The following is a 26,209-nucleotide window of genomic DNA, read 5'->3' on the forward strand; positions in this document are numbered from 1 at the left end:
CAGCTACTTAGAATACCGCTAAATCATAGCTGTAGTTAAAATTAGAGGACAGTTGAACTGAATTTTTATCTAAAATGTGGCGTCTTTAGTCCTGGGTCACCCACCCCCATCCCCACTCAGGCTCTTGTGTGTATAAGTGTGTATATGAAAGGTTCACATCACTCCTTTCCATCCTCTGCGTTTTCATTCAAAGAGTGCACACGTCCCTTGGGGCTAATGTGTTTTTTTTAATGTTTGTGTGTGTGTGTGGAGTGTATGGCTACGACATTATTCTCATCACTTACTTTCTATGGGAGGAAAAAATGACGGTCCAGCCAGCACACCCGTTCCTTCCTGTCTTTAGAAAAGAGATGGGCTGAAGGCGAACCTGCTGTGAAGCAGAGCAGCCCTCAGGACATCAAAAAGACACGTAGAGAAATAAAGATACTACAGACGCATCAGCATTGTACAGCTTGCTCAATTTTCCAAACTGACTTTCTCAAAGAAAAAGGTCCAACTCACATTTTTCTCAGGACACAATATTAAAATAAACATTGTACATACATTGTATGCTTTATATGAGGGTGGCTGTCGATCCCCAACTTCTCCAGTCTGCATATTGATGTATCCCTGGGGAAGATACTGAACCATGACAAGGCGATTAGGTATAGACATTAAAAAAATAATAATAAGCTGAATGTGTGTGATTGGGTTAATGAGTATCATGGTTATCAATACATCTGAACAAGAAAATATAGGACTGCAAATTTGAAAGTACTGCCAAGAATTTGAGACAAATGTTCATTTTGAAGGCACCTGTTCACCAGGATCGACAAAGATGTCTTTGATTAAGAGAAGAAAAGTGGAATATTTCAGCCAGTTTTGGGTTACCCACCAGCAAAATGTTGTCAAATGTAGTCAAACCATGTGTAAACTTAGCAGTATATTCAACCAAAACAAGCAAAAATGTAAAACTAATCATCATGTTGCACTTGTTTTTTTTTCTTTCTTTGTTTTTTAGTCTCTACATACTGACCATGGTGCATCGGAACAATTTGATTCTCATTGATCGAGTAGAGCTGATGGCTCTCCCCCACTTTTAAAATCTGGATTTGAGCAAGTCTGTCAGCCACAGCTATAATTCCATATTGCTGAAGCTGATTCATGGCTCTGACTCATTAAGAATTAGTAGGTTTGCTGATTGCAGAGCAGTTGTCTCATTCCTGCGGTGAGCTCTAGACAGTCTACCTGCAGCCAGCGCGAATGGAACAAAGCTGCTTGTATAATTAAGTTCTCCTGGCTGATTCGATTAGAGCAGCCGTTGCATTCATTTTGCAGATGTTCCTCAGCTGCTTGGAGAGACTAATGGAGGAGATGGACAGATATATGGGAAACAATTAGACGTGGCATTATTGTATGTGTATACACATCTGTTCATGCATTGACAAAAAAGGATCATGTTTGTACCTACATGCAGAAAAAGCATTATTTTTATTTCTTTATTTCAATTTGCATTACTACATCACACACACAGCACCACATTTGTCCTCAAATGGACATCGCTTGTTTGTCCTATCCCCTCCTCCCATGTTTCAATTAGCTCCCTTATGATTAAATTAGGGGACATTACTTAAGAAGGACATAAATAGCAGACATGGTAATGGTGCATGAGCCTTAGATGAGATATGAGCTTGTGCCACATTGTGTGCAGAGGAGATAGAGAATGCATGTCCAGATTTCTGTTAAAGTTCATCAAAGGTTTCCTCCACAGTGTGCATTTTATATTATTACTTCACTTTGTATATGTATTTGACCATCACTGAGCAGGATGATGCACAGGGAACCCCCCCCCCCCCCCCCAAAAAAAAGTAAATAAATAAATAAATAAAAATGTTTTTTATAATACCAGATAATAAAAAAGTCTAGTCTGTGTTTCAGCACCAAGACAGGGCTAAGTGATTGGGGCTTGGAGCTTTACTAAAATAAGATTTCTCCTTATTAGAGTCTTAATAAATAAGCAAAGGGCTTTTGAGATTGCCTTCACAGTGCCACGGCTCCAGATGATGAGGCTAGCTTGTATTCAGTTTTTATTAACTTGTAAAAATTGTTTAAAATGTGATTTAATCACTTCAGGGTTATTTGAATTTGTCTTCAAAAGCGGGTATCCTAAAATGCAATTCACTTCCTTCTTTGCCATAACATAGTTTTAAAAATATAAAAGTCTTAAAGTGAAAATTCCTTTGGCTTGATTATTTGCTGCATTACTGTTAGAAATACTAAGATAGTGTTTGTTTAATGTTAATGTTGTAATGTTTATATTTTTACTGTACGTTATCCTTGTGATGCCGTGGCTTTATATGTGTTGATGTGCTTTGTTGTGAGCTGTTTTGGTGTCACAGTATTGTTGTTGGTTGCTGGAAGCTCAGTCTCTTTCAGAGCTTTAAAAAAATAAATAATAACCAATCCTCACAGCAAATGGCATTTTCCAGCAAGCAGTTTGATACCTGAACAGCTACCTTACCTCGAGTCTGCCCTTTAAAGTTATGCCCGACTGCAGCACGTGAGATGTGTATCTGAATGTGCCGTCTGTAATCTCATCTCCTTGTGTCCACATTCAGGGAAAGCGGGACCTTGATTCCAAGAATTCCTGCTTATCTCTTCAGGTTGGTCTGGGAAAATGAACTCACAAAGAAATCAGAGAAGACAGCTGAAGCAGATAAAGTGCAGTGAAGGAAAAGTGTCTTAAGACTTTTATAAATGAAAGAAATTTCCACCGGCTGCTGTTGGTAAGACCGATATAAAGAATGTTGGGGTCTCAGTACAGTAAGTGTTACTTGGGAGAAATTTAATAACAAGTCACATCACTAGACTACAGTGAGATTTGAAAACCTCTAATTAAAAAAAAAAAAGGAAAATACCTTTTTACTCCCCCAAAAATTAATGAAGAACAGATGAAAAGAATCAATTAAAAAAACATTAGAATTTCATGATGGAAACAAAGACCAAACTATCAATGACGCCTGCAAAGACATCCCAGGACACTCTAAATATATCTAGTGCTTATGAATGAACAAATCTGTTTTGGTTTGTGTCCAAATTCTCTCCAGATGGCAGTCCTCTGCAGAAAACCCTCCCCCAACAATCTCCTCCTCCCGTAAAGGCCTGGATAAATGGATTGACTTTTGGACAAGTGACAGTCCCCCCCCCCCCCCCCCCCCCCATAATTGTTAATTATCATGAGTGCTCTCTGAGGTACTTTCTATGAATGGAGATGGAACTCGCTCTCTTTCTCCACCCTCTGTTCTCTTTATGGGATTGCTCCAAGTCCTCAAGGACGTCAAGAAAGGACACTGATAATGTAGGGAGGCGGTGCGGCGGATGGGTGGGGCACCTGCGTCATTCCTGCGCTATTCTGGAGCTGGTGAATTTTATGGCATCGGACGCCATTAAGGTACACCACCCAAGTCTTATCTGCCCCGCCTGATCACGAGCAAGTCTGCCCACCCTCGGATGGCTCCTCCCTGAGTCCAGATGAGAGAGAGTCCAGCACTTAAAGTAATGTAAATAACCAGAGAGGAGAGCTATTTTAAGATGCCATCTTTCACTGTGGACAAGGAGGGGAACAAAGATGCAAGCCAAGCGATTGTAATTTCAGTCACGTTTTTGGATGTTTTCTTGTTCCTCAGTCTGCCATCCAGCTAGCTGAAGGGCCTAACAAACAACAACACGTCTGGAGAAGCAAATTCATGTTCAGCCTGTCCCTGCATGAAAGAAAGTCTACATATCAAAATAACTGACAGCGGGGGGGGGGGGGGCGCAAGTGGTTAGCTCGCCAGAATATAAGGAAATGATTAAAATTGGCTGTAATACTCTAAAATAACAGAAGAAATAGATATCTGAGGCTTTTTCTGGTCTTTGTTCCTTCTTTTTGTAAATTATAGGTTATTTTTTTCTAATTTAGTGGGAGTGAATAATAACCCTTTTGGTTGAACCCCTGCAATATGAGTCACAGCAATCACATGCCATTAAGGTCGAAAACCACTACCATAAAACCCCCACAACAAGACCTCATCCCTGAAAGCTCACGGTTCTCTGTGCGTTTCGTTCCCGACTGAATAAAACAGAGAAAGCAGCTAAAAGAAATATATAAAGAAATATAGAAATGGACGTGCTTAATGGAAATATGACAACTTCAAATTCTCAGTATTAAAGATCATTAAAAAAACAGACAAGAAAGAAGTGAAGTGACAATTTTCTCTTCTTATAAAAATTATTTTTATATATTTTTATAATTTGCTTTTTTTATTGTTTCAATTTTTTATGACATCAAAAATAAATAAACATCCTTCCTATCGTATATGAATAATTTTAACCAGCATTATTTGTCATCCTTGATTTTTTTCTCCACTCTTGTATGTACATAAAGATACACATCACAGAGAAAATAATCTGTACACTGCTGACAACAAACAAACAACAGATCCGTCTGAACCTGCCGCCACATTGTTCTGCAACACTTTGCAAATCATGAATAAAAGCTAGAAGTACACTATCGGATATAATCTGATTTTTTTTCTGTTTTTTTTTCTTTTTTGGTAGAGGTTACATTCATATTCAAGTCTTAGTTCACTGCAGTCTGACCGGCATCAGAGCTGTGGAAACGAGAGCATCTGTTTTACCGAGCTTCATTAAGGCAGCTGATTACAAGATCATTTTTAAACACTAGTTTACATACTTTAAAACAGTGTCTACACCTGACATTAAAGAGAATATTAGCTAATGCTTCAAGTCGGCTACCATCACTACTGCTTGTATATTTTCTACACGGCGTGGCACATGATTCGTGCCTTTCTTGATTCACAGTAATTATGAGTACAGGTTCATTGATCTATAACGAACATGAGAGACGTGACTTCCTGTCTGTCTTTATGTGGAATTGTGTGAGAACTAATTTATACATGAAAACCCAGTTTAATAAAAGAGAAAATCATATCCATCATCTCCTTTTGCTGATCTGTTTCAGTTACAGCTCTGTAATAATTTCCGTACAGCTGTTAAGGTGTGTGTGTGTGTGTGTTATTGCTTTCATCTGATTTGTACATTGAGTCTAAACAATGGTTGTGCTGTCAGTCTGTGTTGTACTTCTGATTGAATATTTCACCCTCTTTTGCTCTGTGTGAACAGCAGCATCTTTCAGCAAGTGAGCGCCTTCCTCATTATCGATGGAAAATTAATAATCAATTAAACAGTCTCTAAACACAGTTTTCTCCAAACCAGTTAAAAAAAAGAATGAATATATAGTAGAAACAGCTATTGATAAATACTCTGAGTGTATGTATGTATGCGTGTTTGCTTTACTTCACAGAAAGACCGCTTCATGTCTTGACAATCAGCAAGCTGCTACACTATATATCCTGGCACGTAGCTGTTATCCAGTCAGGCGGGGTGCTGTACTTTGTAGTCCTCTAAGAGGATGTTTCTTTGCTGTCTTTTGATTCTCTGTCAGTTCAGTCAATTGCTCACTTTTTGTTTATTTAATTTTCTTCATTTTACTGCGTCATTCTTCCTCGTGGTGGGAGGAGTCAGGGCTGGACTCCTCCTCTTCCTCCTCTACTGTTTCTGTTGGCAACGTATCACGGCGTGTAAAGGCAGCCGCCAAGGTCACACTCAGCCGCGGTTTCATGGGCGCCATCTCCGACAGCCCGATGGCGTTGCCACGAGTCACAAGCGTAGTTTTATCCATGATCTCTCCGCTGTGCTTGGACACCACGGCATCAAGAAAGTCGTATTTGTGTGAAATCTTGCCACTCTCAAACAGGTACTTTGCCAGGTATGAGATGGCAACGTTACCCAGAAAGGAGGCCAGCATCGATACGGTCTTGAAGGGGAACTTTTGAACAACGATTTCTTCCAGTTCTCCAGTTATATGGTGCTTCCGCTGCTCAGTCATCCAGCCGGGGTAGTAAATGAAGGGAGGAAGCTGCAGGTAGGGCTCACCTCCGCCTATACGCAGCACCATACCAAACAGATATGCAGCTACTGAGCCGTAAGTGTTGGTTCCTTTGACAAAGAGCACACTGAGCAGCTGTGGGAAGATGATGACGTAAACCAGATCTGAGCTCAGGTACCAGAGGCCGTAAACCGTGCCGGTTACCAGTGCCATCAAGGTGGCAAGACCGCCGAATACAAAGATAGTGATACGCATCACCCACACAATTTCACGGTCAGATGCCTAAGCAGAAAGATAGAAGCAAAAAATACATGTCAAGATGAATTTTATTTAAACTTAAAGAGAAAACTGTTAGTGCATAATTACATGTGTCCAAGGACCAGGCATGCACTTACTGACTGTCTGAAGGCAAGCTGGTAGATGTTCCTTGCAAACATGGAGCTTGCTGAAAGGATGGAGGAGTCTGCAGATGACATAACGGCTGCAGAAACTGCTCCCAAGCCAAAAAAGGAGACAAATGGAGGGCAAAGGTGTTGGAGGACAATGGGTAATATCATGTCTGCTTCAGTTTTGTTTTTAGGGGGAATGGCACCATAGGATGTCTGGTTCCAATCTGAGGACGGCAAAATGAACATTTTAAAAGACATCCGTGATGAACAGAAGTACAAAATACACCCACTAATATCTATAAATCTATACAAGCACATTCATGCAGAGAAATTCATAATTCTGCACCAACAAAATTCAACCAAATAAACAGAGAAACATTAAAGCCATAGCTGGACATGCACAACGTGTTAAATATTAAATATATTTGCACTGGAGAATCACATTTGTTCTTTTAAATTTCTTGCTTCTGCAAATAATAGATATAAATAATATATATTTTAGTACAGGACAAAACAGAGCAACATCACCTGTTCACTGAGGAATCTGAAGCCAGAAAAACAAGAAAACTACTAATTCGGTCCCTTGCCTCCCTCTAATGTAATATTTACACAACCAGCATGGGTATTAAACTGATTGCTGTTTCATTATGGATGAGGTGAACCAGCTGCTATTTACCAGGTTCTCTCAGATCTAAGGGCAACATAGATCCATCCAGAGCAGTACCAAACAAACACACACACACAAACAGACATAGAATGACACCTTCTTCTGGCTTTATACACAACATAGAAATACTTCACAAAAGACATGAAAAGAATATAAGATAGCAGCATCAGGTACTTGGCATCTATGGCTAAGTACTGGGAGGCAAACCCATGGCACTCTTTGGCTGAACTACACTCATTGTTGAATCCAACCTTTGTTTTTCATCTGAAGGTTCTTGTATAGATGTGACACTATTGTGAAGTATCAACACCTGCCACAGTATTCAGGACAGCATTTCCACTTTACCATGATGACACAAGACAGAGTTGCTGACCCTCATCATACATACATATATAAATACACCATACATTAGTGTCTCTAACCTGTGGAGGCCCCGATGGCCCCGATGAGAACGGAGGGCACAGCCATGACGAGGCACCCGAAAGCAGCCAGAAAGGAAAGGACCTGGGCGTATGTAGCTGAAGAGGCTGACAGGACTCTCTGGAAATACACTTGCCAGGGTATTCCTCCTAACATCTGCAGCACAGTTTAAATCAAGTGAATAGCACTCATGGTCAATATAATCTCATTTATTATAACCCCAAATCACAAATCTGTACAACAAGCAAAATCCTCTAATCAAAAAGATTTTTAACAAGGGGGGGATAAGAAAGTTATTAAAAGCACAAGATGAGGTCATCATCTTGTGGTGCATCATTTGCATTTAATTTGTGTTTGCATAAAAACATTTAAAAACAAACAAACTGTGCTATAAAGTAAAACCACATTACAGTCAACTATTACAGCTTCACAGCAGCTGCCGGTAAGCGGAAGATTCATTTTGAGAGCCTAATACATTTTATTGCTGCAACAAGCAGTTATTACTATGGCAAATTCACTTTTTGATGATTTATCAGAGTAATTAGCTGGCAGAATTTGTCTCCAAAATAAAAGAAGAAACTAATACAAATGTAAATCAGTGGTTACTACAGTTCACAGATTTTAAAAGCCTCTGATTGGCAGCATTCACTATTTTCAGCTCATTTCAGTCATTTTGGAATATTTGATCAACAAATTGTCTCATAATTTAATTTATCCATCTAATTAGTGTCAGTATTTTTTCAGGGTAATAAAGCAGTGAGATAAAACATTAGATCAACAGCTCGTGGTTACAGTACCAGGAGGCAGAAGTTGTCAATCCAGACCCAAGTGTCCCCCTTCTGGACGCTGCCTATCCAGGGTGACTGGTACAAGTGCTTCACGGCAGTAACAGTGATGTCTGACACCGCAGGGTTGATCAAAGCGAAAGGGACACTGATCCACTGCAGACAAGAAAAACAAGTATCGATGGAAAGGAGATGAGAAGAATACAAGAAAATCCAAATAAAAGAGGGTTCTTAAAAAAATATATAGAGGTGAAGCAGTATATATTTGCATGTTTTTTGTTACACTACCTTATATTAATGAGGTTGATTTAATTTTCAGATTGGCGTGAACCTACCAGACCGACAAAGATACAAAACAGCTGCACAACATCTGTGTAGGCCACAGAGTAAAGTCCTCCAACCAGGGTGTAAAAGATTGCAATAAGCGCAGAGATGACCACGGACATCTTAATGTTGATGTCCACGATGACACTCAGAGTGGCACCTGTGATCGTGAAGAGATGAACAGATTGAAAGGATGTTACGATCACTGCAGCATCATGAAGTCAAATGATGAAGCCTGACTTCACTGACCACACGGATTGCTTATCTTGTACTGATTACAACAGTAAAATTTACCGAGGGCTGATAAGATGGCGGCAGACCAGAAAATCTCGCCCATGAGAGCAGGTATGAAGAGAAGGCCTCCCATTCGTTTCCCGTACAGCTGCTGGAACGGGTCCAACATAGTGACGTAACCTCGTGAGCGCATGGGCTTAGCAAAAAAGAGACCTCCTGGTACAAAGGGTGCACACATTACATATTATGTCCACAGCCCCTGGCAGAAAAAAACAACAAACAAACAAAAAAACAAACCTAAAGAGTCCCCCTCAGACCCTTTAGCAGAATAAGACTTGTAGAGGTCTGATTAGCACCCAGTAAGTAAGAGCATTAAAGTGCTGCTTTGTTTAAATGTAAATGAGTAGAAAGATATCAGATCTGTGTCCAAATTGCCCCAAATCCTTTCTCAAGCAATATAATATCTCAGAAGCAATATAAAATCAGCAATTTGCATTATTTTAAACACAAAGAAACACTCACCCAGAACTAGACTGAGTGCGTATCCAAATGGGGCTTGAGCCCAAGCCAAGCCATAATCTGGAAGATACACATACTCAGCAGTGCCATTGATGTACCCTCCTCCAACCCAGGTCGCTGGAAATTTTGCACATACACGCATCAGATTAAAGCTTCCAATATGAATTATAACGAGCAAAAATCTCAACACAAACTTGGCCAAAGTGAAATACATTTACAGAACCAATTAAAACAATCAGAAAATATTAATTTAAGATCATTCCACTTATAAAAAGAAGAAACTGTCTTTAAAAAAGACACCAATCTCCTTTGTGTCACTTAGTTATAACAAGTTAAAACCTCACCTGTCATGGTGAATCCACCCACAAATAATCCAATATCTCTCCCTCCGACCATGATGGTTTCGCTGCGGTCGGTGCCCTCCGCCTCTCCGGAGTGCTTGTTCTTCCATGCCGCCCAGATGCCGACGAACAGGATCAGCAGATAAAAGACCGCGATAGCCACAAGCCCCTCTACATGGATGGTCATCGTCGCAGCGGTCTTCCGCTAGGAACGGGAAGGCATCAAGACCTGTGTGGAGTGAAAGTAAAAAAAAAAAGAAGAAGAAAAAAGTAATTATTTGGCTTTTATTTCCGACTTTTGGACAAGAAAATGACAGAAGCAACATGTTGAATTGTTAGGTTGGTTTGAAATAAATGTATAAAAAAACAAACATCTTTCTTATTTGCTGCTCGATTTGATGTAATAACCAAAGCTGCTTTAACTTTTAAAATGGTAAATTACTTTTTATTCCCTGTTGCCGATACAGAAGCAAATTTCATGTGCTTTTCTACCTTTACAAACAAACAAAAGAAAAAAAATCGAGGTAAAGATTAACCACTAAAAGCTCTTTATAAAAATATGGTTTTTGGCTATTTTGGGGTAAAATCATCTCCACGTTATCGCGTAAGATGAAAATGTATTGAAAATAAATACCATGTTTTCTTGGTACGGTTTATCAAAATAACATGATACAGCCCTAGATGCATGTTGCCTTGTTGTGGAAAAAAACAAAGAAACGATTCTTTAAATAAAAAATAAACCAAACAAATTGTTCAGAATTCATTTTAAACAAAAAAATGGTCAGCGGTCCTATGGTAATAGACTTTGGTCTGTCCTTTTCTTTGTCTGTCTCCTGTAATGAATCATGTACGTAAAATTCAATTTACGCACAGAGCGCATGAAAAAAAACCCCATTTTTGACACGTTAAAAAAAACAAGAAAGCGTCCTGTGCAAAAAGCTATTTGCTAAATGCTTCTAAAAATGTAGGAAAACTTGAAAAACATGCAGAACTTACCTGAAGTATTTTTAGTCATGTGCTGGGGCACTTAAGGGTAACGGAGCACGTAACAGGCTTTTTCTGAAGACCCTCGACCTTCCGCCGCAAAGTGAGGAACAGTCAAATTGAACTGTTGGTGGAGGTCTCCCGTGTGACTTACTGAGGCTTATAAAAGGGGGCAGGTGCCGTTAGAGAACTGAAACCTACGTCAGAGAAACCAAACGTCCCTCTTAATGAGCACCTTGTATTGAAACGCGTCACAGTGTAATGGCTGATGTGAGTGGTGGGAGGGCGGAAGAGATTCCTTTACGCCATAAGGAGGATGGACGGACATCGTTCACTTTTTAAAGAAGCTGAATAGCCTGACATGAATTTGAATGTGGCTTTTTACGCACCAAATAATCAATATGTTGTGGGGGAGCTTCAAGCTTCCAGTGGCTCCTGCTCTTCCAAACTCAAGTGATTGATAGTCACTTGACTGCGCAGCCACACTTCACGGCCTTTTGTCCGACGTCATCTCCTCGTCTCACAATCGCCAACAGCTTTGCTCCGCGCAAGTTTTGAGCGTCGAGGACGTAGGAAGCTTGTCCGAATGTCCTTGCAGGCGAAAAAATATAAAGAGACAAATATCTGCAACTAAAAAATTACTATATATATATATCACTCAAATTTTTAATTCCTAAAACCTTCTTGAAGATACTCCCGTCTTGAACCTATTAGAACTCGTTTAAGTGTGTCTGCCACTTCCCCTTCAGGATATACTTGAGCTGTGACCACTTAATGGCTTCCTCTGCACGAACTCGTTTATTCTGGACCTCTTGCCAAAACTGAGGCATCCAATTAGGATGGATCCTGGAGAGCAGCGGAGAGATTTAACGATATGCTCTGACTGGCGAGCACACACATACACACACGCGCGTATAAGTACAACTGATATCTGATAGAGGGCTGTGGTTTTTACGCAAGACAAAAGCTTGTTTTAACTGCTACCCATGTACAGCGCCCTCTTTGGGAAAGACAACATTCTCGTTTCAGCACCAAGGACAGTGGACAATGTTCTAACCGCTCAGGCTGCGTGAGAATCTGATATGTATGATTGCTACTTCCTTTTAATCATCATAAAGTTAATATTTATATCAGCTGTTATTCCATGATTTCTCTTTGAGCTCTTTTATTTCATTTGATTAAATCATACGGTCAACAAAACAGAGTTAGACATTAGTAATATGACTTTGGAACTTACCCAGTCTAAGAGTAACAAGGGAGTCTAACATGTCTTTTAATATACGGTTAATTCTGCAAAACACAATCAAATACTGTTTGTTTAAAGGCCAAATTACGGCGACAATATATCACAGGAGCATGTGAAAAGCTGAGCACTTGTATGATGACTGAATTAAAAGTATGTTTTTTTGTTGACATCTAACTTGATTCCAATCAATATTGATGCCAAAAGCTAAAACATCCGGCAGACAGCTGGAAAGCTTTCTAACAACATGTTTCACAGATGGCTTGGACACAACCCCGATACATTTTCAAGCTAAACACTGAAGCTAAGCCTCTACATTTTGTTTAATGGTTGAAGTCTCATTACATACACATTCTTAATAATATTGTTACCTAAAACAGATCAGGTGTGATATACAGCATAATAAGAGCAAGCCTAATAATTGTCATGAATGAATATGTTTAAAGAAAGTAAATTGGTCAGGGCCCAAGGAGGGGAGGTTTAATGAGCAGCTGTTGCTGGCAGAGCTCAAGATGTCTGAGAGGGAAATTGAGCGCTAAGGAAGTCAGAGATTCACAGAGACGTGTAGAGAGGATTTTCCATATGAAGCATCCATCAATTTCCAAAACATGAAACAATGTTTTTCTCCACAAAATGCATTCTTTGAAAGTTAGCACATAGAATTTAATAAAATAAATAAATAAACAGAGCTTCTGTGAGATACACAGCTTGTTGGGAGGATCTAAAAAGTCTGAGTTTGAATCACGGTCTGGTGAATAAGAAACTTGATCTCTCAGGGAACATCTGCTTGTTTAGAAAATATGCAGGCCTTTGGAGAATTTGAAGAGTTGACCAAACATATAAAAATAAACAGTCAAGGTAAAAAGTAAGTATTCTCTCTTCAATTTCTATGGTTTATCAAAACTTGACAAAATCCTGTCCTTAACCAGGTCTTGAAACAAGATTAAAACAATCTGAGATGAACATGACATATTACATATTATTATTTATTAAGTGTGCGCGCCTGTATGCAAGCAGAGGTTTGACAGTCTGTAAAGTCACAATAAAGTTGCACAGAAAACGATAACATCAAGTTATTCTGCTAAACGTGGTTCTACAAGCTGAGTCAGTGTGTATTTAGTTGTTGACACGCTGCTTTTGCTTCATTTTTGCCAAATTAAAAAATTAGATGGTGTAAAAAGTCATGTTTTATAAGTCATCTGCAGTTGTATTTAAATAATTATATTGTGATTATTTTTAATTTTATGTGCCGATACATAAAACCTTAAAATTGAAGGTAGTGCACTTTTATTTTTTTTAACCATCACTATAAAGTAGCAATTCAATGTAATGTCCTTACAGCTAATTTGAACCAGTACTCAGTGTCTGTGGAGACTAAGTGGGCTGAAAGTTACACATACACCAACTCTGTGCAGTAAAAAACATCACTGGTCATAGATTATTAAGCTCCTGATGTCAACAAGCTTGTTTCAGCTTGTTGTCCTTTTCTGTAAGCTAAAGTATCAAATGAGGTCTGTTCTGCTCGCTTCATATCAAATCTGTCTGTGATGTTTTCTGTTATTTATTTACAACTCACAGGATTAAATTTGCATTCACATTCACAGTTGTTTGATATTGTCAACCACAGAAAGCTAACAATTCCTTTCATTTCTTTCATTGGATAATGCAAAGAATATTTTCTGCAGTACGTAACACCTGTATAATTACAATTTATAGAGGAAAATGTATGAAGCAGAACTCCAAACTGTGCAGTGAACAAAACAATATTTGAGTTTTGTACCCTGAAAGCACCCAAAACACTGAAAATTATTCATTTTTAATTTAAAGCTCAATTAGGGGATGGAACCTGACAAACACACCCACACACACCCAAAAATACAACCACACAGTCAGATCTGTACTTGTTTTTAATGCAAGCTTTCAGTCAGCTAAAGCACAGGACAAAAGGCTTGTGGTCTTGACTTGGTGCAGACTGAGCAGATGTTTTGTTTAGCTGGTCTGCCTTCTGATCACAAGTACCATCAGTCAATTCTAAGAAGCACAATGTTTGATACATTTTCCTTTCAGCAATGAAATAAGGCAAAAAAAGGAAAACGTTAAAATACTTTCGAACAAACATTACAGGCTAGCATTACAATCGTGTATGAAAATCCTTTTACAGCTCGGTAACTGATCTCTAGACCCTACAGTTACTGTTACCCATGAACAAAAATACACACGACTTATTTTACAATTTTGTCACTTCGACTACAACTGGAACAATTGTTATCAAACACAAAGCAGAGCTGCATGTGATGCTAGCTGCAATAAGGGAACAGCTGTTGCTGTTTTCTTTTAATGCGGCAGTGAAATGGCCCTCTATGCAAACTTGAAAAAAGGCGACGCACTGGAATATGTGTAAATATTTGGTATTAACGACACAAACAGCAGAAGATTTGCCTATGCTGAAGATATATATGAGAGCAATAGATTGAAATGTATCCGCAGTGGCCCTGAGAAACACAAAAAAATGAAAATAAGAGAGCATTTGGCATATGTCAGAGGTGGGAAAAAAATCTTTCACTAATTTCCCAAAATTGTTTGTCTTTTAGAAATTTGTGTGATATATGGAGGCTCTCAAAAAGCATCCATAAAATTTTAGAGGACAGCATTTATCTCCTGCTGTAATGGCGCAGTGGAAATAAATCGTGAGTCAGTGGGGAAAAGGACACAATAAGGGATGATATAAATGGAAACAAACTTCTTCAGTGAGAGAATGTTTTAAATATTATTTTTCCTTTCAAAACGTCCATTAGGAATTTTAAACATTGTCACTTTGTCATGTCTTCAGTCAGATTTCTCACTGACCTTTTCCTCACAGTCAATTCACTCTTCACATTTTTTTACTGATACCAAGTTTTTTCGACTGACAAAAATACATTAATGAAAAAAACAAAAACCCATTATGAACATTGAATTTTGGTACTAATAAAAGACTAGACTGCGACTTCTGGCCGATGCCCCTTCATGCCCTCATGTTCGCATTGTTTTGATTTGATCTGGAAAAAAGTGAGAAGTATGGTTAAGAAGGAATATACAGCACAGGTTTCATTTATGCACTGCTATCACTTATGATGCAGGAAACCAGAATACTGACCAAGTCATCTGTGGAGAAAATGGCATATGCTGCAGTAACACATTGATTCTATGAACGTTCTGACTCCACGTTAAACTGACGACTCGATAATTAAGCGATAACCGTCAGAGCAGAGCATCCCTTTATGAATCTGACATCATTATTAAGGATATAGGAAAGGGTACACATCTAGGCATGGTTCACTGTTACACCCGAATAATCCTATTCTCCACTAACCAAGGCACACTGACAATAAACCAGTAAGGTAGAACTAATTTTGAATAACATCTACTAGACAGCAAAACAATAAGACAACACAGCATTTAGTACTCACTGCATAATTTGATCTATGGCAGGATTTTAGTGAGAGCATTAAAGGTTATAAAAAGAAAAATAATATGATGATGCAGAACACACTGTGCTTTGCTCAATGACATAAAACACATGACCATTCTGATATGCTGAACAAAAAGATATTTGAAAATTTTCCAAAAAAGGCATGAAAAAATAAGATTATCAACTAGTCGTGTGAACAAGACAGTTTTCGTAGGACTGTATGCAGTCATGTGAAGAACTAAGGCTATACGTTCACACTGCAGGTCTTAATGATCAAATCCGATTCTTTGTCTGCTTGTTCACACTACAAATAAAATGTGACAGCAAACGCGCTCTAGTGTGAACCCTCAAAGCAGCCCACATGCGCTAAAGAAGACGTCACACAAAACGCGCTCTGTTTAGACCCAGACCAAACAATATTGGTTGACTGTTTTGGACTTTATGTTTTCCCAATTTTGCTTTAAATTATAAGGTTATTTTGTTATTTACATATGGTCTAATAATTATTCTTATTGCTGTTTTAGAGAGGAGCGGCACTTCAAAGGATAGTTGCAGATTTCTGTAAGAATCTGCAGATTATACAGTACAAATAAAATGTTCACGTTTCTCCAACTTTGTCTTCCTAGCAGTTTCACTGACATCTACACTGGATGGCCAGGAAGGGTTTGCGATGTCTTCTCCGGTGCTGATAATTGGCGTCTGTCTTGTGTCAGTGACGTAAAAGACAAATTTAATGCGACATGACCGTTCAAACAGTAGTCGCTTTCTGAAACATCAGACATGTATCGGATTCAGTACCACATACAAAAGTGACCCAGATCGGATTTGAAAATATCGGATTTGTGCTGTTCACACTGTCATACCATGATCGGATATAGGTCGCATAGGGTCAAAAAAGTCAGATTTGATGCACCTTCGCCTGCAGTGTGAATGTAGCCTAAGTGCATCCTTACTGCTTCCGTTAGAATTAAGAGGATAAGAGGCAGCCTGGTGCTGCTAATCAAATACACTTGATTAATTGATGATCAGCAAGTGCGAGCACCACTATAAACACAGAAGTTTTTGGCGGTTGTTGTGTGTTAACAGCAGTGGATCTCCCAGTAAATTCACACAAAGGTCAGAGTTACATCTCAGATGCTACAGGCCTTAGTATATTAAATGTTAAAGTTCAACAGTAAAATTTGAAAAAGACTAAACAAGTATGGAGTTGACCATGAACTCCTCTCTATATCAAAGTTTACAGAGGAAACCATCTGTACAAAAACTAAAGCTTGGCTGAAATTGCATCATGCAGCAAGACAATAATCCCAAGCATAGCAGCAAATCTACAACAGAACGGCTGAAAAAGAAAAGAATCTATTGGGACCTTAAGAGAGCTGTGCATAAAATGCAAGCAAACCTCAATGAACTAAAACAACACTGTAAAGAAGAGTGAACCAAAAGTGGACTGGAATTTCCTCCTTCATGTGAAAGGCCGATAAAATCATAAAGAAAAGGTTTACTTCAAGTTACTCCTGCTAAGCGTAGTTTTACACGTGGCTGAATTACCATATTTTTCAGACCATAAGGTGCACCGGATTATAAGGTGCATTAAGTGAAACAAAACAGTCTGATAAGTCAAACTTTACTCAACTCATTCTTCTTGCTTCCTCCACTTCCGCACCATTGATTTATTAATGTTGAATTCTCTTGCAGCTGCTCTACTCCCATGTTGTTGCAGTATATTAATGACCAACTTTATATTGTGGATGGATTATCTCAGTTGTTCTCCTGACTGAAGTTCGGTCTGTTTACAGCATCCTGCCATGCGACTGCATTTGTCTCTAACCATCAGGAACGTTCTTGTTAACTTTTATCGAGTGGAAAAAAGTTAGCATTCATCCTCCAGCTTCACTGTTTATGTTATGCAAACCTAGCTGTGTCGCTAGCGATCACGTAGCACATCATTAAATACCAGCTAGTTCAACTTTAGTAACAACTACAGAAGTCACTGCTGTTTAGTTTTCTGTCTTCATTTATGTTGGAAGTGTTAGCAGAGCTGTACGTTTTAATTCTTTTCAGAAATCTCTCAGTCAGAACATGGTATATCATGTTTAGGTGGAAACTAGCAAGCTAACTTCCTGTTAACTTCCAACTCCGTTAAAATGTAATAAATTCTGTTTTCATAGATGCCTAGATGTTAAACTTAATTGTTACACCTGGTAAAGCAGTAACACTGATCATTTTATTAAAGATGAAAGAATTTAGACAGTTTTGAATGCTCAGTGATGCCGCAGTGATCGTTTGACTTTGGGGACCTGAAGCGGAGTTCGGACCCACGTTACTCCGCGAGGCTCCCTACTTCGGTACTGTACTGTACTGTTGGTTTTTGAGAAAATTAAAGGATTTTAAGTGCGCCTTATAGACAGAAAAATACGCTTGTTAGTTTCACAGTACAGCATACAGTCATATCAACCCCCCCCCCTCCAAAAAAAAAAACAAAAACAAAAAAAAAAACCTAACTGTATAAATCTTGAAAGTCATTTAAAATGTATGTAATATGTACTCTAATGGTTAACAGTGAACTACACTGTGAGATAAACTCACTAGTGGATGTCCACTTTCCCCATTTTCATGTATATTCATTCCTACTATACCTTGTAACCAGTCGACTCCCTCCTGTAAACCGTCTCCTGTTAGAGCATTGGTGGCACTGAAAAATATCAAAATACACACTGATAAAAGCACAAAGCAGAAAACTTTCAAGTGACCGCTTTGCCAAATCCACATCCTTAATACTGAGGGTGCAAAGGCAAATCGAAAGAAATCCATTAACCACCGTGTAACAAATCTCTATTTAGGGTTTTTTGTCAGTCTTGTGATTTAACATGGGATACTCTTAGTACGCTTAGTTGTGTGTGGTGTCACTTGCCCAAATAAAGATATAATGACCTTTCCACAAAAATCATGCACAGAACATGGAATTAATTTCTTTCTTCCATGTTTAGATTTAACAATGTGCACCTGTGACACTGTATAATTCATAATATATGAAGATAACACATATAATAAGATGTATAATATATCTTATCTGCAACCAGGATAAAAAAAGAAAAAAAATTGCAGAAGTTTTTGTGTATTTTTTGTTCTGGTGAAGGATAAAAAAATATTCATTTTCATTGTCAAGCGTTAATGAGCTTGCGTCAATCAATAGGGCAATTTAGTCTCAGGTCACTGAAGTAAATGTTCTAGTGTAACAGTGAAGAGATAGAAATATTTTTGCTGGGTTAATGTGACATCTTGTGGCAGATGTCAGATTTATCCTGTCTTCCTCCCATCATCCCAACTGGTTACTTCCTGTTAAAGGGGAGTTTTTCCTTCCCACTGTCGCCAAAGTGCTTGCTGATAGGGGGTCATCTGATTGTTGGGTTTTTCTCTGTATGTATTATTGTAGGTTTTACCTTACAATACAAAGCGCCTTGAGGCGAGTGTTGTTGTGATTTAGCGCTGTATAAATAAAACTGAACTAAATAAAATAGATGTTCATCAGAACTATTTCCAGTCATACAATATCAATGTGCCAGTATTAATATCCTGGACTTCTGCCGAGAGGAAGTGATCAGTACAGTTTGGGCATCTTAGTCCAATATGATCGTACACCAGACAATAACAAAAAAACAAACTTGCATGCTGTGTAATAAAACTTGTTCTGCCCTTGAAATGGACTTTCGTATAATGTGATACATCAGGAAAACCGCGAATGGTGCTGGTATGCTCACATCAGATTGCAGTGTAGCTGTTGTGTCTATAATAACTACACTGCTTCAATGGCAATGACATAAAAGTAAAAGCTCGTACCAGATGTGCCAGGGTTTGTCTTTGATGTTCTCCAAACACAGCAGCTGTGAGACTTTAACTGAAGTCAGAGCATCCCTCATATCCATCTTATTAGCAAAGAACAGAATGGGGATCCTCCGGTGTTTAATATCTGCAAGGAGAGAGAGATTAAAGTTTCAGAGTTGTGCTCTTAATTAGAAATGTTATTAGCTTCAAATAAATGAACAATATTTTGAAACTAAATTTAAAAAGGCATTTAAAAAAGAAACCTTTAAACTTGATTTAATCTTACACAAAATAAATATGTGAACAAGTGGGTAAAACAAAAAATCCTTACCAGGATGATTAAGTAATGTGTCCAGTTCTTCTTTGGCCACTACCATCCTCAGTTTGTCTGCGCTATCAATGACAAATATGATAGCCTGGCCCTCCCTGGGAAGAGTTGAGATATATTAATTAATGTATATCAAAACAAAAATCTTGCAAAGGCTGTTTTGGGCTCACACTCACTTGTAGTAATGTTCCCAAAGGTTTCTGTATCTGCCTTGACCTGACATGTCAAACACTGTGAAAGAAAGACTAGAAGAAGAGAAGAAAATCACATGTGTATGAAGTTTATGTAAGTAACGAGACAAGCAACAAAATATATTAATCTGTAACAGATGTTCAATAATGTAAAGGATGACAATACTTTACTGGGTTTCAATTCAATATTAAACCACAGCAGCTACCTGGATGTCTTGAACTTCTCTATGCTGAAGCCAATTGTTGGGACAATATCTTGTACCTGAGCCTGAAAAAGAACGGCACCATGTTCTCATTAGCAGCTTCAGGTGGGGAAAACACAGTATTTAGTAGTAGCAACATTCCCTCTACAGTACTGTCTTTTTCTCATTGTATTGGCTACATCTCACCCTATCCTCGACATCCTCCTCTGTCATACCAACCCCCTGCATGCCCCCCTTCACTACATCTTCAAATCTTCTCTGTGGTTTTTCACTTTTCCTCCTGCCTGGCAACTCCACATTCAACATCCTCTTTCCAGTATATCCACTATCCCTCTTCTGCACAAGCCCAAAGCATGTCAGACTTGCCTTCCTAACTTTGTCTCCGAACCGCTTGACCTGAACTGTCCCTCTGATGTAGTCATTTCTACTCTTGTCCATTCTGGTGAGTGCAAACAAAATCTGAGCATTTTCAACTCTGCCATCTTTAGCTGTGCCTCCTGTCTTTTTGTCAGTGCCCCTGTCTCCAAACCATACATCATAGAATGGGTGGATGACTGGTTGTGTAAAGCGCTTTGGGGTCCTTAGGGACTAGTAAAGCGCTATACAAATACAGGCCATTTACTATTTACCATCTTCTAAACCTTTCGTTTTACTATTGCTGGTATCCTTCTGTCATAAATCACCCCCGACACCCATCTCCACCCCACCTTCACCTTTCTCATCAGCGTTATCAACATAAAGATGAGTGATGCAACATCTCTTGTATTAGAAAGACTTACATTCGAGGGCTTCAGTCTGTTGATGATGGTGGTTTTTCCACTGTTGTCCAGACCGAGACACAGCACGTTCACCTCCTTCTTTAAGCCCAGCCATCCCGCCAACTTGTCAAACAACCCCATTGGCTACTCAGCAACCATCAGCTGTCTTTATGACCTTCAAGTAACATAACATAAACACAGAAACATTTAGAATGCAGCAATACTTTACAGCAAGTGCTGGAGATTATACAGGGTACTTCACGTGTCCTGGAAAATTCACAACATGAGGACCTGTAAATCTAAAGAAGCTGTGGTCACCCACCTGTTGCTAATCACATGCAATGGCTATCAGAAACAAACAAGTCAGTCCTAGGAACTACATTTTTAAATGTTATACTTTAGCCTGGTGAGCCCGAATGTAATCACACGGTAACTGGGCTGTGCGACATAATCTGTTGTTGTTCGATAACATTAAGCCACTTCTACAAAAATAATGAGTAATCTAGACTTTATGGGAATGGGAACGTGTCCTGTGTGGGAAACGTTTCATATTTCATTGCTAGCATAGTTACAGTACTCATCGTTAGCTCTGAGATCACCAAAGGGACAGCGAAAACTGAACAAGTTCACATTTCTGCTGCATAATTAGCATTCACACTCAAGTAGCTGCAATAACAGCTGGACGGCATAACGCCAAGAAATAGCGTTTGTGTTTATGCCTCGCCAAACCCAACAACATTTAACCTTGTTATTGTTAGCCTCAGCTAACGTGCTTAGTGGGCTCTACAATATAATTAACAGTCGCTACTGCTACTTCGTTAATCTCTTGTTGTTACTGAAGCTAGTTAGCCTTAGCCAACCTCTTTCCACAAGCTTTACATCAGCGAGCCCTCTTAACGCGGTAGGCTTTTAAAGCCTTGTGCGGTACTCGATATTTAAATGAACAGTCTCAGCCATCAAGGCAATATAGTTCATCGTTGCTTTACCACGACAGCTAGTGATGCTTTAGCTATGGTTAGCTTGTATTATCCTGTGCTAAAGTGTATATTGAAGATGTACTTTACCTGTAATTTTCGCTTGAGTGCCTACGTTCGAGTCGCACTTCCCTTCCCTTTACTTCACTTCACTTAATATTAAATCGTTTTTGCATTCATTTCTCTGCTTGCCTCTTAAGCTCCATGACCTGCTGAAAAACCCACTGAGTTATTTACGCTGTGTTGCTGGGAGACCACCGAATTGACTCTAGTCTGACCCCTACAGGGCAGAACAAAACTTACTTCCAATCTGATACCTTTAGCAGCCAGGTTTTAGGCACGCAAGGTGTGTCAAACATAAGGCCTAGAAGGCAGATTCACCCCGGCAAAGACTGAAATCAGGCCCACTGGAAGGCTTTGGAAAATGTGAAGATTTTTGAACTGTATTTTACTGTATATATGTTTTACAGCTTTTTCTATTGATATGGACCTCCCCCACTGCCATTCACACTACACTAAAGTAGTGAAGTAATCGATAAAATTCCAAAAAGACAAAAAAATAAATAAATATCAAATGCTTAAAAATACCTTTATTTATAACTATATCATACATTATGGCTATTGTAAATACAGAACCGTCTGGGGAATGAGCTGCCAGAACATTTTCTGTATTTTTACACATTTATCATGTAAAGAAAACTAATACTGCTGGAAATGTACTTCTTTTTCTTCTGTTTAAATATTTCAGGGATTAAATGTTTAGTTGACTGTCTTTACATGGACAGAAAGGGGAGTTTCATTGGGCCAGCCCACTTAAGGATCAAAGTGGGCTGTATGTGACCCACGATGAAAAAGGTGTTTGACACCCCTGCTCTAGGTGACATTATGGCACAAGCAATGGCATATTCACACTGATCTTTACTGACCGTATTCACTTTCCAAAACAAGTTATTCTATTATCTAGAATAAGGGAACGCAAGGAAACACATCAAAAACACAATCAAAGAAAATACAACCACGAAACAATTAATCTGAAATTATCATAATTAATCTGAAATTATCATAAACAAGAAACATTTTTTAAAAGTGAAGCAATAATTTGATTGTCTTAATTAATCTACTGATGTCTTATAGGCAAGACATTGCTAATATACTGAGAACCAAACTACTTTTATGTTAACCTTCACTATCCAAAGTATTGTGTAACTACATATTTTCACTGTTAAGTACAAATCCCTACAGACAGTTCTGATATAAAATAATGACTGTAAGCCATAAAAAAGCGACATTTCTCACAGAATCTAAAAATGTGTACATACTGAACACCTACTTAGGCCAGACATGGCTTTCACCTAGCACCTTCGATAAGCACCCATGTGACAAACTCACCTGACAGTGACACAGAAAATGTGTCAGTCTTCTGAGTGACAATTAAGATAACTTGTTTTTGAGTGAGAGATGGCATCTATGGACATCTGTGTGTGTGTATGTGTGTGTGTGGGTGTGTGTGCGTGCCCGTGTGTCTGAAATTGGTTCCCTTGCCACTTCATTAGGTATACCTGTTCACCTGCTTGTTAAGGTAAATATCTTCTCAGCTAGTCACAGGGCAGAAACTCAGTGCAGGTCAATAAGACCTGCTGAGGTTCACACTGAGCATCAGGAAAAAAGATGATTTAAGTGAAGTATGATTTGGCATGGTTTTTGGTGCCAGACATGCTGGCCTGTCTATTTCAGAAACTGTTGATTTTCCTGCCCAGCCATCTCTAGAGTTTACAAAGAACCGTCAATAAAACAGAAAACACCCAGTGATCCAGCCAGTTCTTCGGGCTGAAATGCCTTCCTGATGCCAGAAGAGAATGGGCACACTGTTTTGACCAGCTAGGAAGGCAATAGTTACTCAGATAACCACTCATTGCAACCAAGGTATGTAGATGAGCATTTCTGAACACACAAAACATCAAAACTTTGAAGCAGATGGGCTACAGCAGCACAAGACCATACCTTTTGTTACTCCTGTCAGCTGAGAGCAGAAAACGGAGGCTACAGTTCAGAAAAGCACCACTGAGACTACAGTTCACCAAAAGCAGAACGTTTTTTATAGATGTTACTTGGATTGATTAGTCTTGATTTCTGTTGCAACATGATAGAGTCCAAATTGATGTAAATAGCATCCTGTTTTGCATCAGCTATTCAGAAAACTTCTATTCCATATATCAAAATGTTTCCAACACCTTGTTGACTCAAGGTGTAATCCTGTACTGGCAAAGTGTACCTAATGAAATGTGTGGCACATGTAGACATTGAGGCCAGGGGTGGTTAAAGTCTGAGAGAAAACAAAGTATTAAAATAGGGTTGTTTATTCAGGAACCAACATACTGGATAAAACATACAATTTTCACAAGACTTTTTGTACAAGACATACTGCATCATCATGAAGAGAGAACATACATTTCTATAAAATCTTTTGACATTCAGCGGTCTTCAGTTCAAAAAACATGATTGTATTTTACCATCCGGTCAATCTTTATTCTTTTAAGTGAAGTGTTTCATAAACCAGCTGGAAAGGTAGTTATTAAAGTCACGCACTGTACCACACATCACCAAATGATTTCTCCTGTCCTCATCTTCTCTGGTCATGAGGTAAGAAACTTTAGACCATTCAAAGTCAATACAAACCATTGGATTGTCACTTGGAAAGAGAAGAGGTATTGGTGAACACTTGAATAGATACTAGAGAAAAGAAGTCCTAAATTCAAGTGAATGCTAGTATTTGCTGAGATAATAAAGAGACCGCATTTGGCCAACGCCAGAGGTTGGTTGTTGTGGAGGCTGTATTGATAATGATCCAGATGATGATGTGTGTGCTTACTAGACCACATGTGGTCTAGCAGCAGACCGCTCTCATACGAGCAGCATGTGGTACCTGCTACACCTAAGAGTCTGGTGTTTTGTGCAATTAGTTGAATGACGATGCCAAGGAACTTGTTTCCAGCTCAGTTTGTACACACAGTCTGACTCTGTGCAATGGGCTCACACTTGAAAGCCACTCTGCTGGATGTGGTGAAGCTGCAGGCGAAGGGACTGTATGCTGCTTATGATTCTCCTCTGATGGCCAATCAAACAGACTCCAATACGTCTGATGTCACTGAAGAAAGAGGAGAGAAGAGATAAGAACAGCAAACCTACTTTCTACAACAAGGAAAACACAAAACTGTAACAAGCAAAAAGTTGACGCACAATAGTGGCAGTGTTGTAGTTTATGTTACACAGTCAGCGTATGTGAATTAAACTTGACATAGAGTACTGTGTAAAAGTCTTGAGCCAACACTTCTTAATAATTTACATCCAAGGAGGCAAACTTTATTGTAATTTTTAAAGTGGTCTTGAGCAATAGTTCTCCAAAGCTTGTCTTTGGACTGGCTGCTTTATCACTCATTTTCAGTGAAGTCCTTTATTTTTTAGGTGGTTTACACTGACAAATTGGACAAACATAAAAAAGCACCTGAATTAGTGTTGTGTTACTACCTGTATGTTGCAAAAACAAATAATTTGTTACAGTGTCTTTAGTTCAGTCTAAAAAATGTCAATGACAACAAAGTTTGTCAAACATGAGCTTTTTTTGTACCAAAAAGATGATTCCCAAAGTGCTATTAGCTGAAAACCTGGCATATCTTTACATAATATGCAGTGTGTTCTTAACAAATTAGAGAAAACTGGATAAGTGGAGTACAAAAGAAGAAGTAAAGAACTTAAAAAAAAAACCCTCTACACCGTAGCTGAACACTATCTGAAAGTAAATTTCTTAAGAATCAGCAAAAATAAATTCAGCAAAGACAAGCAAAGAAGTGGTCTCAATTGAGGATGCCTGTCAAGAAGCATTCTTAGAAAGGGAAAGGAGGAGAAAAGCCTGTGGTATCAGTGTCAATAGGTCTGATTGAGTGATGAATCCACATTTGAAGTTTTTGGTCAAACCAGCATCAGTATCTATGGAGGAGGTCAGAGATGCACAACAGTAAGTGTGTACAACCCTGTGTAAAACACGGTGGAGCCTGTGTCATGGTTTCTGGGTGCATTTCAGCCAGTGGTGTTGGGGATGTTTTCAAATGAAATCATGGAAACAGAAAATGCCATCCAGAAAATATCTGATTGACAACAGTTTCATTTTCCGCATGCCAATGATTCCAATCACACTGCCAATGAAGTAAAAGCATTCCTGGAAAGAAAAACACATAATGGAGCACTACCAGTCATGGATTGGCCTCCCCAGAACCAGACTTTAACATTATTGAAGCAGTGTGGGATTGTCTTTATAGAGAAAAGAACAAAAGGCAGCCAACATCTAAAGACGAGCTTTGAAAGTCCTTAAAAAAACCTGGAGAACTGTTCCTGAAGACTACTTAAAGAACTTACAAGTAAGCTTACCTAAGAGAGTTCAAGTTGTGTTGAAGAATAGGTAAGGTAGTCATACCAATATGACTTTTAAAAAAAAAAAACTTTACATATTACATATTCCAATAATTCCCTATACCAATTTCCTGTTTTCCTAGCAAATTTAAGACTTTTAGAACAGTATTGTAGTTCAAGTTTCTTGATCGTGCTGTGGTTAAACCAGCAGGCACACACAGCATAAAAAAATAGGATATTTAA

At 38.8% G+C, this 26,209-nt stretch overlaps 3 protein-coding genes across 5 annotated transcripts in view; all 3 read right to left on the reverse strand.

Annotated features, from left to right (window-relative positions):
- Positions 1-4,254: 4,254 nt before the first annotated feature.
- Positions 4,255-13,603, reverse strand: LOC146525545 (high-affinity choline transporter 1-like). Its single transcript, XM_085150650.1, has 9 exons — positions 10,605-13,603; positions 9,612-9,837; positions 9,271-9,384; positions 8,809-8,964; positions 8,526-8,674; positions 8,203-8,346; positions 7,408-7,561; positions 6,325-6,542; positions 4,255-6,211 (listed from the first exon to the last, which is right to left on the reverse strand). The coding sequence occupies exons 2-9, from the start codon at positions 9,793-9,795 to the stop codon at positions 5,537-5,539; spliced, it is 1,794 nt and encodes a 597-aa protein (XP_085006776.1). The 5' UTR covers positions 9,796-9,837; positions 10,605-13,603; the 3' UTR covers positions 4,255-5,536.
- A 121-nt stretch (positions 13,604-13,724) lies between these two features.
- LOC146525546 (ADP-ribosylation factor-like protein 6) lies at positions 13,725-21,808 on the reverse strand. Of its 2 annotated transcripts, none has more exons than XM_085150767.1 (8): positions 21,653-21,808; positions 20,610-20,763; positions 19,834-19,895; positions 19,613-19,681; positions 19,440-19,534; positions 19,124-19,253; positions 17,923-17,978; positions 13,725-14,873 (listed from the first exon to the last, which is right to left on the reverse strand). In XM_085150767.1, the coding sequence occupies exons 2-8, from the start codon at positions 20,727-20,729 to the stop codon at positions 14,848-14,850; spliced, it is 558 nt and encodes a 185-aa protein (XP_085006893.1). In that variant the 5' UTR covers positions 20,730-20,763; positions 21,653-21,808; the 3' UTR covers positions 13,725-14,847. The 2 variants fall into 2 exon arrangements, with proteins under 2 accessions (XP_085006893.1, XP_085006972.1); XM_085150846.1 differs by lacking the exon at positions 21,653-21,808 and adding an exon at positions 21,449-21,594.
- Positions 21,651-26,209, reverse strand: part of epha6 (eph receptor A6) — a 77,220-nt gene continuing 72,661 nt past the window's right edge. For both annotated transcript variants that reach the window (XM_085150440.1, XM_085150518.1), the window contains one exon: positions 21,651-24,707. In XM_085150440.1, coding sequence (XP_085006566.1) covers positions 24,593-24,707 — 115 coding nt within the window. In that variant the 3' untranslated portion in view covers positions 21,651-24,592. The remainder of the gene's footprint in view (positions 24,708-26,209) is intronic.

This window comes from Neolamprologus multifasciatus, chromosome 1 (genome assembly GCF_963576455.1).
Source record: "Neolamprologus multifasciatus chromosome 1, fNeoMul1.2, whole genome shotgun sequence".
Lineage (NCBI taxonomy): Eukaryota > Metazoa > Chordata > Actinopteri > Cichliformes > Cichlidae > Neolamprologus > Neolamprologus multifasciatus.